Source organism: Lutzomyia longipalpis, chromosome 4, assembly GCF_024334085.1.
Source record: "Lutzomyia longipalpis isolate SR_M1_2022 chromosome 4, ASM2433408v1".
Taxonomy (NCBI): Eukaryota; Metazoa; Arthropoda; class Insecta; order Diptera; family Psychodidae; genus Lutzomyia; species Lutzomyia longipalpis.
The window spans coordinates 1123584-1141097 of NC_074710.1; the positions used below are offsets into that span (position 1 = coordinate 1123584).

The 17514-nt window shown below is 35.2% G+C and overlaps 1 protein-coding gene across 5 annotated transcripts in view; it reads right to left on the reverse strand.

The window, feature by feature from the left end:
- The window catches only part of LOC129795459 (adenylate cyclase type 2), a 38509-nt gene that overhangs the window by 10980 nt on the left and 10015 nt on the right, over positions 1-17514 (reverse strand). For all 5 annotated transcript variants that reach the window (XM_055836746.1, XM_055836749.1, XM_055836748.1 and 2 more), the window contains exons 3-6: positions 5844-5977; positions 5205-5402; positions 3770-3898; positions 1358-1552 (exon numbers count right to left, since the gene is read on the reverse strand). In XM_055836746.1, the coding sequence (XP_055692721.1) occupies positions 1358-1552; positions 3770-3898; positions 5205-5402; positions 5844-5977 (656 nt within the window). The remainder of the gene's footprint in view (positions 1-1357; positions 1553-3769; positions 3899-5204; positions 5403-5843; positions 5978-17514) is intronic.

Below are 17514 nucleotides of genomic sequence, written 5' to 3' on the forward strand. Positions count from 1 at the left end.
TCAAAAAGTTCTAATATAAACTTTTGAGCTTTAATTCTAAAGTTCAATAATAATTATAATTTAAAAGACAAGCTTAAATTAATTTTTTTTTGTTTTGTTAAAATAGAAATTCTCAAAAGAATCTTCTAAGGTGTTCCTATCTGGCGAATATATTTCAATATTTTTGCCGAATCTTGGTTAATCATCCGATTCTTGCTATAGGTTTACAAAAAGTTGTTGTAGGATGAAGTTTATGATAAAAATGTAAAAAAGTAATAAACCTTATATAGGTTCACAAAGTGTTGAGAGACGAAGTATATGATAAAAATGTAATAAAATTAACTCTGTGTGGTGTTTGTTTTAACTGACTACAACACCGAGGTAAATACCCTCACGACGAATAATCCGAATTTTGGTGAATAAACTGAATCTTTGGCGAATAATCCGAAGATCCGAAGATTTCCATTCAGATAAACATCCCTGGAAATCTTCTAAAGATAAAAAAGAAAATTTCTTGTCTGAATGAACCACGAATTTAAAAAAAATATAAAATAAATATTAGGGAAAAATGAGATAAATGCGTGTAGTTTCAACTCTGACCTCATCTTTTATAACCTCTTTTTCTTTTTTGAGCAAAACGGGGGAGGTGTTCAAATTTGAATGGTGCTCCGTAGCGTTGGTGGGAGCTAAAATATCATGGAAAATAATTCCTCGACAACTTGATAAATTCCACCCAATTCATAAACGAGCACCACCCTAATTATAGACATCCCGAAAATGCTCTTCCCCACATGGGGTGGGTGGGAGTTGGAAGGACGGGGGGGGGGTCGACCTAGAGTTTTAGCTACGTGGAGAATTTGCATTTGTGTGTGCTACCACCTCTGCCTTTCCTCATATTTTCCATTATTATACGCCACCATCTCTCACCGGATACTGTGTGGCTTCCTCGGGGTGTACGTGATAAGGTAGTGTTGCGGAAATTTGTCCCCATACACAGGGGTAGGAGACAATTAAAGGACCTTGTGGTGGGCTGTGGGGGTGGATGGTTCAATGAAAAATTCACAGTGATCCTCGCACATGCGGAGGGATTATACTGTGCCATCATCCGGAGGGGTTTTCCTTGTGCGAAGCATTTACAAGCTATGTAACAGTGCTGATTTTTTTCCATCTTTGCTCCTGCGTGTGCGACAGGAGCATCTGTAGTTAATTTTTCCTAATGAAATTTCCCCTTTTATGGCACCATCCAACATGGCTAAAATTGCCATTTTAATGGTGCTTCCAACGATAAAAGTAAATCACTTTTGCATGGAGCTGTGTGGTGGTTCACAATTTAATGAGGCCCCCGTGTATACGATGATGCCCTCCCACTAGAACTCACCTCAGCTGCAATGTAGGCTGGGATGACGCTCAGAAGGAGTTGCTCCTGTTGCTCCCGCTCACATTCAAGCTTCACACGTTGCTCAATACCCGTCCTTGTGCCATCAACAGTGCGATTGTGAGCTGCATCCGACATTATTCGGTAGTATAGCCCAGAAACGCTTGCCGTAGCCAGGAGGATAGCTTCACCGCTCAGCTGGAAACATAAAAAAAAGGACATGCTCTTTTGAGATACCTACACACACATATTTATTCATTTCAGAATATCATCAATTTAACGGTGAGATGAATCAATTGAATTTCTTCGTGAATTGCATCACATTCAAAAGGAATGTTTAAAAGATCAATTTCTTTGCTCAAAAGAAGGATTTTTGCCAATTCTTCAGTTGAAGAAAATATTTCCATGTATGGAGAAAAGAACTTTTTATTATTAGACATTTTGTAGAGATACACTACCCTCAAAAAGTTTCCGGGCAAGCAAAAATGGGGTATTCTTGAAGGCAAATTTCAAGTGGCTATATCTCCGGCTGTGGTCAACCAATTTTTAAAAATCAATCAGTTTTGGAAAGGTACATTTCTCACCTTTCCAAAACCGGTGAACTGTTGAAAATCGGTTAACCACAGCCGGAGATATAGCCACTTGAAATTTGCCTTCAAAAATACCCCAATTTTGCTTCCCCAGAAACTTTTTGAGGGTAGTGTATATTCAAAAAGTTACAGCACATAAAAGATTTATTTGTCATGTGTATAGGGAAAATCATAGCTTATAAGCGCTTTAACATTAGGCAATTCAATTCAAATAAAAATATTTAAAAATAAAATAAAAATTAACAAAAATTCTTAAGAGTTTGTGTAAATTTTATTAAACATTTAATTTACCCCTTAATTCGCCACAAACAAATCGTCTTATTTTTTTTCCTGAATGTCTGATTTTTAAAATTTCAAAAAACTCTAAAAGCTACACTATTCCTCTGCCCAGAACTGTTGGGCTGATCAAAATCGGTTGAGAAGCTAATTCTTTACAGTCGTTCACTTTCACTGGTTGTCACTTTCGGTTCAACCCTTTATAAAAATTAATCGGATAAACCGATTTTTGAAAATCTACCATCATTGGAAAGGGGATAAATGTAGCTTTCAGAATCTATGCCACTTTTCAAAATCCGTCGATCAGAGCCTGAGATATTCACGCTTGAAGTTAAGGGTGCCTCTAAAACAATGTAAGTGGTCCTATTATTTTTCTCGACACTGTATTATAAATAATTTTTTTGAAAAATATATATATGGGAAATTTTTAATTTGGCACAATATGAAAGGAATTATTCATGGCAAATACCCAAATAATTTATTTCAATTGGGCCACATAAGGCCATAATTTGTTCCTCTTTTAAGTTCACAAATTCATTAAAAAAAAAAACATTTAAATATTTGTGTGTATTCTTTCAATTAAAAAGCAAAAATCCACAAACATCATCAATTGTGTCGTTGATGCTTTAAATAAAATGTACATAAACTATATACATATGTATGTAGGTATTTGGTGAAAGCTCGCAGGATTTTGTGGTTTTTCGGTAAAACAACCCCTATCATTTACAATGTGGTCGCGATGGGATGCTCGCCCTTTTATCTCATCCCAATCGCATTCAATGCTAAATTATTGCTCTCAACACCCCCGTAATGGAGTGTCTGATGGATATTTTTTCTCCGCAAAGTGAAAAGCATTTGTCTTTAAATTGAAAAAACAACCCCTTTTCCCCCTCTTGTATTTGCTCGTCATTAACAGCCAACTCGCAACGTTGTTTGTATATGCCTTTATTTGAATTTTAATTCAAACTTTTCGCGCAATACTATACTCCTGGATGTAGAACATGGTGGGATTTTAATTTTACATTACGCAACTGTCTAAATGTACATAATATAGTATACTTTGTAATGAGACAGCTAAAGAACTTTTCATGTTGCATTAAAATGAAAAATTTTCACCAACGTGCAAACTTTCAGAGAGAGAGGGAGAGAGAGAGTGATAGAGAGATTAATATGAAAATGTGTTAATTTTCTCCTACTAAAAGAGGATTATGTTTGGCCACATAGAGTTTAATAAGTTAACACCGCATAAGAGAACTTGAAATTGTATAAATTGCATGAGTTTCGTGGAAAATAGTACTTAATACGCAGAATTTGCGCGTTCGTATTTCAAAATGACTTTATCTCCTTTTTTTAGCATTGAATTTCACATAAAGTGTTAATCCAAATGGGGTAAGAGAAACATGAAGATTAAATTGAGGAGAGAATACATCCCATATAAGAATTTTTCATTGGTATGTAACACACACAATTTAATTTGCTTTACGAGCATTCGTTTTGGTTTATTACATAAAGAACGAAATGTTTTGAATTTTGAATTTTTGCAACTCACCTGCTGCAGGAAAATTGGTGGAAATTCCTGAAAATTTGTCCCTATCCTGTAGGCCAAATGAACAAGTGAGAGAATAACTGCAAGAACTACGGAACATGGCCATGAGACAGGTAGCATTGTGTGAACACCCTGTGAAAGAAAAAGAAAAGAAAGTCAATCAATTCGGTAACATCATGTTGGGCAATAAATTAATGGGGGAATTGCCATCAACAAATATGTAGTATGTCCCCTCATCAGCAAATATATAATTTCTGCGGGAAATCTTTTTGCCTACCCTATTGATTTCACATATTGGGGAAATAGAGCAGTAAAAGGGACTACACATACATAGGTTCGATTTAGTAGAAAATTAACTTATAGCCCCTCCTAACAAAGAGTACGAGCAATTTTACTTTCCATCCAAGAAAAAGGATGAGGAAATGCAAATTTATTGGTATTTCCTTTTGGAAAATTTCTCCATATAAAATGCAATTTTATATTGCACAAAAACACTGGATTTCCCTTTTTCTTTTTATGAGATTATATTGCAATTTGCTGCGAAAATACTTTGTATGCCGAAGATGCATTCTCATGGTGGGGGTGTGCTTTTAAAATAAATTTAAACTAAATTTTCCGCGAAATTGATATTGACAATGGGATTTAGCTATACACACATGTAGTAACAAGATAGAGGAGAAAATAATTAGAAATATAATTCATTTATACCATTGTGTATGGGATGCTATTAGCTGTGAAAATTTTCTATGAGTTTTAGCTTAAATAAAAGTGAAAATTGAATTTTCTCATGCCCCCATTTTCTACACATGTAGCAGAATGTGACGATGGGGTACGTGGAAAATGCATATAAAAAGCAATTCGATGGGAAAGTTCGCGAGTTTTAAACAAATACACAAAATCAAAAATAGGTAACAGTGTGTAGGGGTGGCGTGGGAGGTTTAAAGTTATTTTGCTATTTGTATTTAAACACGAAATAAAATAAAAAGCTCTCATTGCTATGTGTGTGAATTTTCTCAAGCGTATCAAATGTTTCTGGAAGCTATTTAATATAGCACAAAACTACATATTCTGCCTGGTGGTTTGGTTGATTTTGAATTCGTATTTTGTTTTGTTAGAATTGCCATTTGAGGCTTTTCCCGCCAAATTTCTATTCTATTGACTTTTCCATGAGCATTCCCTTTCCATATACTAATTTATGGACGATCCATGAGTGGTTGTATGTTGATTTGAAATCATCAATTGTTAGAGGACTTTTAATCCATAAATTCGAGCTTTTGCACATATTGTTGCTCCATCAAAAGCTTTCTCCTACTCAAAACAAATCAAATAGATTGAAAATTCAATTATTTCGCATACAATTCATGCCCCGGCTTTTCTCGCTTTTCCCGCATTTTGATGTGAGAGATTTTGCCAGTTTGGTAGCAATGTTGTATCTTACCAGGATTAGGGCGAAAAGTGGTAGAGGTGCAACATGACCACCGACAAATGTGGCAGCAGCACCCAAACAAACAGTGGCAAGGATGGCAAACCCCAGAGCAGCTAGAGGTGAGTTCAGCACAGCAGGAAATTGAAGAGCCACGAGAACACTGAGGAGGATAACACTGACAATGGGTAGCATCACCAAATCCATCAGGCGCTGTTTGGAGAAAAGAAAAGGTAAAATATCAACTAATTAGTACCTAACGCCCCATTGCAAATGTTGCAGCAGTGCAACAAATTAATCTGTCTTCACCAAAACTATTAGAGAATTTACTAGAGTTTAATGCCACAAAGTAGATATTTTACCTACGCATCATTTGAATTTCAAATTATGCGGGGATGTCAATTAAATATAATTCTGGGAAATTATGCATAAGAGTATGTATTTCAACTAGTTGAACTTTACAAATAAAGTAAAATCCGATTAAATTGAATTCCAGGAAAGGCAATTTGCAGAAAATTGAGGATATTTCAATGATAAAAAAATCATTCTTTTGTCTGAAAAACAACCATTTGGCCAACAAAATCCTCCAAGGGTTAAAAGAACTTACTTCCTATACTTCGTCATGCTTTTTAGGCCTTAAGTAGGTAAGCTTACCTGAACTCCAAGGCCGCAGAAAATAACTGAAACAGTGCATGTGATGAGTGCAATTGCCAGGCCGGATGTGAAGAGGCTCTTCCGGAGTCGTTGCCTATACCTCGTGTATAGATCATCGAGTTGGGAGTTCTCACCTAAAAAAGAGCATAAAACAACTCTCATTAATTATTCATCAATTATTATGACTTGATGTCAACCCGGGTGGGCCCCGTATAATAATGTCACAATTCACAGCGGGGGTGTTAAATCTCCCACCCACTCCCCTGCGGGGAAGGGTGGTAAAGTGAAGATGATCAAAGAGAATGTAATTTTCTGCTTGGTATCCCTATTGTCGTCATTATTGGGAGGCATTTGAGATAATCTAAATTTTTTATCGATGGCGTGTGGATGCGTGTGGGTTTAACTTGCGATATTGGGGTGTGGATTAAATTGAATTTCCATCCTCAACCCACCCATATGACACCCCCAAATCGATTTTCCTGTATTGAGCCGAAGGCAAGACGTGTAGAGGGATGGAATGTTGGAATGGAAAACCCCATGAGAATCAATCTCTCTCTCTATATTTTTTTCTATCCCCAAAAATGGGAGAGAGATCTTCTATATTAACTACGGGTCGATCATACAGGGGGGAGGGGGTGGAAGTTGAGTTGAGAAACCTGGAGACGATGGAGCTTTTTTTCTTTTACTAACTCGACACTAACATGCACTGGATGACTACATATACGTTCAAGTTGTCGAGATGAATACAAAAGTAAATATAACTCATCTAGACGTGACCATATTACCACCATCCAAGCGGACTATGTGGTGTCGTTTTCAGTATGATATGGGATTTATCATTCGCCCAAGTATCGATTTACCTCCCATTTGGGCAACATAGTGTCAATAGGGGTGGTGAATGGTGGTCGAATTTCTCTACAAGCTCCCCTTTCTCCCCCTAAAATCACCCTCAAAGCATTTTCCCATTTTGGTTAATTTGAGATTTCACACACACACGTATGCCGAATGATTGGTTGCTCCTCCATTTATCATGCGAAAGTGTTGGATGATTTGCCGCCAAAGAGTATAAAGTGAAATATGATTATTGGATAAAGAGTCGCGTAAATTCCATATTTTCACACATCGAAATACATTTCCTTTCCGCCCCCTTTCAACAATATCTATGTATGTAGCTTCAATCTCCCTCCAGATAAATCCTTCAGGGTAAAATTTATATATATTTGCAACATTCTTCCACATCGCACGGATTTTCTTTCAATTCAACACGACGTGTTATTTATTCGCGAATAAAATCATGCGTAAAGCGGTTAGTTTGTGTGAAAGATTTTCTGTGAAAAGGTTTTTTTTAATAAACTTTTTGAATTAAAAAAAGAAAAGTCGTTTTAGGTTTAACTCAAGTATAGTTAATTAGTCTTGGTCATATATTCTTCTATTATGAAGCATATGCTTCCTGAAATTCATTCAATGAAAGCATTGGGAGCTATATTTTTGTAAAAGCCTAATAGAATGTTGAGAGGAAAAACGAATAACTAAAATTAGGAACAATGAAAATTCATGCTTCCATGTCATTTATTTTACCTAATGATGTATGAAGCTTATGCATCTTGAAAAATATTATTGAATAATGCAGCTCACGATTAGGTTATGTCATTTCTTCATTCATTTAGTTTAGATTGAAAAATAAAAGTTTTCTTCAGAATTAGAGCTCGTTCAATAAGGTGAAATAATGTTATAACTCATCGGTAGAATGAATGTAATTAATTTTTATCATATGCATCATATGCTTTGCTGCATTAATTTTTATGTACATCCTTACTATAAAAAGTATTGTATATTTTATGAAAGCTTCGTGATTTAATGTGTATCAAGATGCATAAGCTTTACGCATGTATAAAATTGAGTAAAATGGAGGCGTGGCTTTATCCTTTTAAATTAGAATATTATACCCAAAAGAATAAAATTTAAATATTTACGAAAGCGGAGATTAATAAAAAAATGTATAAAATCCGAATTTATTATATTATTTTTTTATCTCAAAGGACATTTCTTGCGAATGAACCGAAATAATAAACACACATCTCTTTTATCGCAAGCTTCCTCCACATTTCCGTAATCATTCACACGTGTATGAGGAATAGGGATGCCTCGATTTGAATTGTGGCAGTAACAACACACCTGAGTCGTTAAGAATTTATTTCCTAAAATGAACATTTGGGCATGGAAAAGATGCCGGCTTGGAATACTTTTAAGCTCCATCTGAGGCATGAGAATGTGTACATTTTCATGGGGCACACGAGTAAATTAAATCCCCCTCTCACTGCTAATAAATTGACAACCCCAAGGGGTTAAAAGAGAGAAAACTTCTCTTGTCGATTAAAAATTAATTTCCACCCCCAAGTGCAGCAAAAGTTTATATTGTTTATTGTATTAAATATATATTTCATGCATATTATCGTTCAGTAAGTTCTATCTGGAAGCTGAAAATTTTCCCCTTGAGTAGCATGCCAGTGCTATGTATTTGTATAGTTATGGTATGTACAAGTATCTCAAGACAAACGCAATTGAAACTTTATTCAATCTTAATATATTGTACTTTATTATATTGAACTTTCATAGTATTCTATCAGAGAAGTTTCTACGTGTACTTGAAAATTCTGTATCCGGCACAAGGAAAGGAATATTATTGAATTAACCTCAACATTACTTCCTTTTGCTCCTGGCATTTAGAGCTTTAAGAGGTAAAAGTTTCTCATTTTGAGTTGAAAGGGTTTTCAGGGTTAAAAGCTTATTATGATGAATTTAGGATCAAAGAAAAAATAAAGATAAAAGCATCAAAGATGTTTAGATAAGGGTCAGAGCTCCATTTAGATCTAGTTTAAACTTTTTGCAAATCTGGGAGCTAATTTATGGTTTTAGCGGCAAAACAATGCCAGATAGAAACTTTTTTATTAAAGTTTTATTTACTTGGCGTTGTTGTAGAGGATCATTAAAGATCCAAGAAAACTGTTGTCGTTTCCCGAAGAAGCGTTGGGAAATTTACGAATTTTCCTGAAGAAAATCTTGAACAAACAAAAATTCCAAAAACGTAACGACATTTTGAAAGCTACGCCGCTTTGTTTAGAGACGCCATTTTGAAGAAAAAGCCCGCCATTTTGTAATTTTGTCAACATGGCGACAGAGCCTAAAAACAAAACTAAAAGTTTTTCAAAACTTTTTGAGAATTCAAGGAAAATTCGTTAGAATTTCCAAGGAATAAGTAACATTTGCTAACTCCAAAACTAACACAGCTGTTGAAAAAAACAAGAACTAAGAGCCAAGATGGTGGAGATAATTCCACTTATAAATGAAGAAGAAACTTTTCAATTATTTCCCATACGCATCTTTCTTCTCGACATAAAATTACCTCAATGACATATGGTGGAAATTTGCAATGAACAATTTTCCAGATGTGACATCAATCCTCTTGTGGAAGATGCCACATATCTTGACACTTCTTAGAATGTGGGGAAGGGGGAGCCACAAAAGAATGGCGTCGCTTCTCTTGAAACAAATGCCCTGATTAACTTTCCACACCCTGGGCGTGATGAGAAAGTTGCGATGGCCCGAAACTTTCGCATTTAGTGCTTACGCCATGAGGGGACAGAGATGTGCTGCGACTTTATGTGGAGGAGGGTATGGGAGCTATTTTTTTCCTGACACATCTCGCACATTTTCCCTCCACGAGCCATCGACTTTGGCAATGGGTGTCTTAAATAAAAATCAGCAGAACGTGACTTGATGGTAAATTCCTCTGCAACATACGCCCGTGGATGATGAATTGAGTGGCTGATTCGGGTAGAGCGAGATTCACCACCGACAACAATTAGGGGATTATTGTCGGTTCAGTGAGTGTAAAATGTACCTATTTGTATTCTTCCATAAAGATATCCAAAAAAGCCATGCCCACAATGCGAAAAAAAACGTCCTCTGGCCAAAAAGATGCCACCCGATGACTTTCACTTGAAAGAACCAGAAAGGAAGTAAAAAAAAAATGTATAAAGGACATGAAAGTTGAGCGACACACCTGTTACCTCCTTTCACTTTTTTACATTATTACATCCCCCGCTGTCTTTCATGGGCGTTTGCACATTTTGCTGAAAGCGTAGAAATAAAATTAAATTAAAACTTGTACCATACAAATCTTATCCTTTTCTTACTTAATTCCCCCTTCTTCCAGCATTTGCTGGAAAAGCGTAGAAAGACGTTTTCATAATTTCTTTTTTTTTCCTTTTGTGAAATTATACTTAATTGGTTCTCAAGGCAGGTGGGTGAAATTAAATAATAAAAGAGTGTTTTAAGATAAATTATAGATCTGATTTTTTTTTAATTAGGTCTTTTCTTTGAGTTAAGAGTGCGTCAATTTTCTTTGGTTTAGAGTTAAACTTCTTTTTAGCCAGAAATGGGAGAGTCTAAAAAGATTTAAAAAAAATCTAAACGGCATCTTAGCCAGGGATATCAAGAATAAAAAAAATCAATCTATTTTCTGGCTAAGGAAATACTCAATACATGCCATTAGAACTTCTTATAGAAAAAAAAAGTTCTATTGATTATTATCCCTACTTATGCTGATTATTGAGACTTTAGTTCGAATGGCGATAAGTCGTTATGTAATAACCTCTTTGACATCTTTCTTGCTCTTGCTTTTTTTTTGGGTTTTCTTAAGAGATTTTCAAGTTAATACCTTCGGTATATATTTGAGTATTTGGGTACACAAAAAAATGGGGGAGTTAGAAGATAAAGTAGTTATCCCTTTTTTATACCTTCGTGATGCCCTCCTTTAGCTTGTGTGAGCAAATATTTTTCTTCATTTCCTCCTGGGGGGTGGCTACGGATTTGCCATTGTTCACTCACGTAATGAAGGTTTTCACCGTGTGTTTGCCAAACACCAAATGAAGTACGATACAAACTTGAATCGATTTTATATGTTACACTCGAGAATAAAAAAAAACTTTTTCCAATAAATTCATATTGATTTTACGCGCCAGTAGCGTCCCGCGCAAAAAGCTCCGTCCGCTGTGGACTCCCTCGCAAATATACTTAGATATATGTATGTACATATATAGGAAAGATGATGACCCCCAATGGGCGATTTGTTATGATGCACGGTCACGCAAAGGTAGGGTCATGGTGTGCGAGAAAATCTCGCGAATTAATCACAATATTAGGCATAATGAAGATTTCCTACACACGAAAAAAAATCTCCCATTCATCTCCCTCGCATGCCATTGTGTTCCTTCTGCACAAAAGCACAAAAGTTCAAATTGACTTAACCAACAGAAAAAAAACGTTCCCCCGGACGAAGGCAATAAAAAGCTATTTGGAAAATTGGAAGGTATTTTTCATGGATGGTTTTTTTTTGTCGGCGAAAAAAGCTCCTTTCGCCGAAAAATAAATCAGTTTCAATTTACAAAACCATCATTATGTTGGGTTATTCTTTTGGAAAATTAATTTTCACGCCACAATTTAAGCACCATTTGTGGAGGGATTTGCACAGTGGATTTAGAATAATCCCTCGCAAATTTTCACGGTTTCACCAATAAATGTTCATTACGGTGTTCATTTTGGAGCTTTTATTGCATAATTTGTAGGTAATATCTACTGTAGAATATGTCGTTCAGTATATTGAGAGAATATTGTAATAAAATACTTTTTAGTCTCTATAAAATTATTTATTTAAAGAAATAATATTTGTAAAGACAAATAAAGTATTTAAATTTTCTATGCTTTTTTCTTAATCTCTTATTCTTATCTAGGCTTAAATTAACAATTTTTAGGCTTAATCTAAGTATTTATTTTAAAGCGTTTTCTCCTCAATCATGAGCTTCTCTTTAGAACCAAAAATCGAATAGCTTTCTTTGGTTTAAATTGAATTAAGCTTCTTTAAATTGTTTTTTAAAGCTTTTTTTTCTTTACTGTGAGTCTCTTTTGGATTAAATCGGAATATTTTGATTTTTGTTACGAATTATCTCAATATTCTCGAAGATCTGAATATTTTTTTTTATCTCAAATAAACACCCCTTTATCTGGAGAAAGAAAAGCTGTGTCCTTGAAATTTTCCCACCTTCCTTGAGAATCTTTTCAATTGAATTTTTTTGTGCATAAACACCTTTCATCACATTCAGGTGGTGTTTTGGTGTACATTTTTTGTCCACAAAAGAATACTCTCTCCTTGCGGAAATACTTTCCATATAGAACACAAAAGAACACGGAAATACCTTTGAATACAAAAAAAAAGAAAGAATTTCTAGGAGAGTTATTTTTTTCTTTCAATAAAAAGTGGAAATAAAAGCCGGAAGAATGTCCATTTAGAATTTGAAGTATTTTTTTTGCGTGAAATTCAACAATCTCTTGAAAATATCACATTACACGGAGCCCAAGTGGGAGTGAATGTGAAAATTTAAAGTGGAGTCCAAAATGCCTGTAAATTCCACTAAAAGTGTAACAGGTGTTTTGGCATTTGGCCAGAATGAAGTACGAAGGCTGCACAGAGTGTGGAAAAAATATTTATTTGACTCCCCCAAACTCATTTTATGTGTTTTTTTTTTGCTGTCGGAGTATTTCAAGTGTCGATGGTGGTGGCATTTTTCATTCCCTATCCCTTGTGAAGAGGTGAAAATCCCAACCATTGAGCATTCCAACTGTGAGGGTTTCTTTTGGGGGGGGGGAAGCGACATTGCGAATGAATATTTTAACATGTACTTTTATACTCTTACTTTCCATGGAGGCTCATTTGGAGCAAAAAACGCTCAATGAAAGCACACGAAAGCACAAAGAGGGTGCGATGGGAAAGTTTTTCCTCGTGGAAATTTTGATTTTTTATATCTCACAGAAAATCATCTTCCATCGTTTTCCGTAACACTTTCTCATTTTTCCCCACAGACCTAAAGCCTTGCGTTCACCAACCCCCATCTGCTTGTGTTTGATCTCCACCCTCATGCAGTATTCAGTGGATTATAAGTGACTGGAAGAGAGCAGTACGATGGAAAAATGAAAAGTCTGAGTAAGTTTATTTTCTCTATTCTATATTCATTGGACTTACATCTAACATGGAGGCAACACAGCAAAAATGTTGTTAGTCTGTGAGAATTACCACAAAATGCATATTTATGGCAGTTATGGAGAGGATTGAGTGGCTCTCTTCCCAAAGTCCCCAAATGGCCATGATGAAGAGAATATTTTTTCATCATCAAATTCAACATTTAAATACATATTCTGGGCGAATGAAAGAAATGCGGAAAGCGAATGTTTGAGCAAGTGTTTGACTAATTGATGTAGGAAATTAAATACTTATTATTTTGTTTAAAAAAATAGAAGAGATGAGATCATATTTTCTGTGATGAAATACTTCGGAAAAAACTAAAAAAATGTAAATTTTCATGAAAATTAAAATATTTTTTCCCCTTTTCATTAAATCACGTGGAAAATGATAATAAGATGAGCAATCATTTTACATAAGAATTCTAAGAATTTCAGCAATACTACCTTGAACAATTTCATCCTTCACCGCCTGTAGAATTTATTTTTTGCAAGAATCTCAATCACTTTGAATTTATTACCCCACAGTGTGGTGATTTTTCTCCCCTATTCGGTGAGAAAGAAATACAGACGAGCATCAATAAAGTGATTAATTAATCGAGTCAGGAGAAGCTAAAGAATTTTTCAGCTTTCCCCGCATTTGGCTTATGTAGAAAACTTGGGGATTTTTTTCCATTCCTCACGAAGAGCTTTGTAATTAAGTTATTGAGTTTTACTTCTTTTTTTTCACCGTAAGAAAAGCTCCTTAATTCACTGTGAGAATACAAGAAAAAAATTCCTTGAGAAAAATTCTCTCTTACTAAGAAGAAACAGAAAAAAACGTATCAGCGAATTTGCCATTAATTAGACAAATTAGGGGGATATGTTCTTATTTAATTGATAATGTTCTCCAGGAAGTTTTTGCACATAATTTCATCCCCCATCCCCATCCCTTATCATGTGCTAAATACTCATTTTTGTTCTTCTCGCATTCGTAGCAATTTCCTCTTCATTTCCAACTGCAAAAAATCCCCGAATGATAGAGAAGATTAAATGGGACGTATTTCGGAATTCTAATTGGTTGATGGTACACATAAAATGGAAAATCGATTGAACTATTTTTATTTGCCATTTGAGTGAGAAATCCACCGAGAATATAGCTCTATACTCATTTAATTCAACCAAGAGTGTCTGCATTTGCAAAGTTTTCTATATTTGATTTCATAAAATCGTTATGGAAAAAAACATAGAAAGACTCGAGGATAATTTCCAATAGGAAGGTATGGAGGTAACAACCTATAAAATGTATTTATCAAAGTTCCCATTCATATTTTAAGATAAGAAATTTCCATAACGTCACCACGCAACAACAAACTTTCCCCATTATAAGCTATATCTTGTTGAATTTGCTGTGGCTTCAATTTTCAGTTGCAGAAGATTCCCCTTTATGGGGGAAAGGAGGTGCTCTTTGCATTATGTACAAACGTTTACTTCCCTCTCAATGTGCATCCAAAAGTTTGCTCTTGTCCGCCCAGTTTGAAGTGCTTCATTGGACAACCTGTCTAAACTAAAATTACAACCCGTAGAGACGTCACCCGCATAATAGTTGGTTAGACGACAACAACTTCTCCTGGGAGGAAGCTCAATGACAATCATGGGACGTTTTATGTGTGTTTGTCAAGAAGTTTTAATCAAGAAAAAAGAAGCCTCACTTTTTCTTTTATTTATTTATTTTCTTCATAATAAAATTTATATTTTGAGCTTGGGATATTTTCCCATTTTCCCCATTACTTTGGCATTATGCATCGTCAGCAGTGTACCTTCAAAGAAGGTCGGTTAGTTTAAAAAATTCAAGAATCATCCACTATTGAATTTCTAAGAAAGAAGTATAATCTATATATAGAGAAAGTGACAACTTGCATATATTTTACACGACACCCGCATATACTTTGTGAATAATTCAAACATCCCTTCGATTTGCAAAGTGCATGGCCATTGTGGGTGGGAAGGTCTTGGGAATGTTACCATGCTATCATAATAGACATCAACCCACCCCCGCCCAACCCCCAGAGAGGGATGAATTATTTATGAAAATACCCGCAGGAGGATCGAACTTGAACTGTGTGGCTATTGATGGCGGTTTTTTTTTCACTTTCTCACCCTGCTGGGTCAAATTCACATTTCATCCCTTTTCTGTGACATGACCCACAAGGGTGATAATTTTAATTCAAAAGTGACTGTTGACATTGGTAAATTGAATAATACCCAAGAGCCTATTTTGTGGGAACATTTTATACGGCATGGAAGCATAACTCTGTGCGGATGTATAGGTGATATAGAAATAATTTTCAGATTCAATTTTATGAGAAAATAAATTTTAAATAGGAAATACGTCTGTTCAGGAAATGAGTTTTAATCAATACATTTTCGTTAATTTAAATTTTTTAATAAAATTTATTTTGCATTGCGTGGGATTTATTAATATTTCACAATATTTTAACATTTGGATATTCATCGTCAAGTTTCAAGTCTTTCAATTACTCTTATTTAATTCTATATAGTCCTCAAAACTTTTAGTGATTTTCTTCGAAAAAAATTCTTGAAAAAAATGTTGAAATATCTCTGATGTACTACTGAGTGAGTTCGACGGAAAAATTAAGAGCCAAATTTACCTTGATAAATTGGCATTACTAGAGAACTAAGGTTAAAGACTTTAATTAAAATTTCACTGATTTGCTTTAAAAAGAACGTTAAAATAATACTGATATCTCTTTTCGACGTAACAAAATCAATAAAATGAAATCTTTTTAATAAAATTTTTCAGCAGATTCATAAGAACATAGGTTAAAAAATTAGATATAAAACTTAATATTTCATTGATTTTTCCTTCAAAATTTCGCTGATATAGTGCTGATTTTGCCAACATACTTTTATCTCTTAGTTATAGCGTCAAGTATTGTTTAATGACAATTTTGTTTTTGTTCTCTTCCCAAATAAAATAACGTTTAAAGCTTTATAGCAAAAGAAAGTCTTTTAACATTTATTTACTCTCAAAATGAAGGGTACAAATTAAACAAGGAGAAAGGACATAAATACCTTTCTCCATGAATGCTACTTGAGAACCTTTTGAGGTTTGTAAACCAACAAAGGAATTTATTTTGTCCCGGCTTGCTCTTAGAACTCTCTCCCTCTCTCTCTATTGCTTTTCCTATGTTCTTTTGTGCTTTCATGGAAATTCCTTTAGGATGTAACTTCATCCGGTATAAAGTCTAGAACGGCACAAAGGGAATGCGCGCTAAAAGGGGGATATGATCCTCAATGGTCAAAAGGCAAATTTGACCACAAATTGGAACCACAAAGAAGGAGTTGGAAACGATGCATGATTCACCAATTAACCAACCCTGTACTTTGCAATCGATTTATAGATTCAACCACAAATCCCATGGTGATTGTGCTGCTGACAATCAGGCTAGAAAATTGTCATTTTCATTGAGAACATCTGCGTGGATCGTGTATTTATAGCCATGAAGGTACAACAGGTTGAACGAGTTCCTCAATGAAATATACCTTCATACTTCTTTGCTATTTTACCCTCCAAAATATATAATACATAATGACAAATATATATAAAAGTTGTGTGTAGTGAAAGTGAATGTGGGGGGAAAACTATGCCAACATACATATAATATTGTGGCGTAGGTGAATCATTTCTTCCCTAAGGCCTTTGAGTATGTTTGTATGGGGTTGTTTTTTTCCCACAGAGGTCCACTACGCAGAGGGTGAAAGGGTTAACACGCACAGGTCTCCCAATACACAAAATTAAGAACCTCCTTTCCATAATGAGACTAACAAATACAATTTTCTTCCGGGGGGAGTAAAGTTTGGTGTTGAAGTCCTTCTTCGCCAGGAGGGGGAGGGTGGTGGTATGGCCATTATTTGATTATGTCATTCCGTGAAATGAACCTTCAGCCACTAATTTGAACCTTTGCACTTACATTGAGGGCTTTTCCGTCGTTGTGCCCTTCGTCTCCACCAAGAGAACGATGAATGATTGTGACACTTTTAATAATCTTGTTCGGACATTTTATGGCTACACTTGGGTGGCACGTGCGTGATCCACCCCCAATCATCACATTTATTTTTCCTCCTTGGAAAAATTGTATATAGCATTCCGAGGAGGTGTATTCATCTGGTGCGAAAGAACACAATACTTTTTTTTTTACACAAGTGGATTGTCAGCAAATTCACCCGCCTTCGGAGCAAGTGGATTGATGAAACTTTTCTCGGAGTTTGAATTGTGAGTGTTGGACGATTGTGTAAATATTTATTTGGTGGAAATAAATTAAACAAACTACCAAATTGTATATCTTGGGATTATTTAGCTCTGTGCGGCGCTCACTCTTGGGCACACTGAAGAGACAGACACATCCAAGGAAAAAAAAAAAACACGCGCGTAATACTTCTCACCTCCTCCTTATGCTCCCCGTACCAGCATAAAATCCCCCTCCCCCCAAAAAAAAACCATCGACATTTATGCGACAACAATCACTCACGAAGACAGTTCGCTTTGAAACATTCTCAAATGCCCTGTGTGAGATTTTTCACTGCGATATTTCTT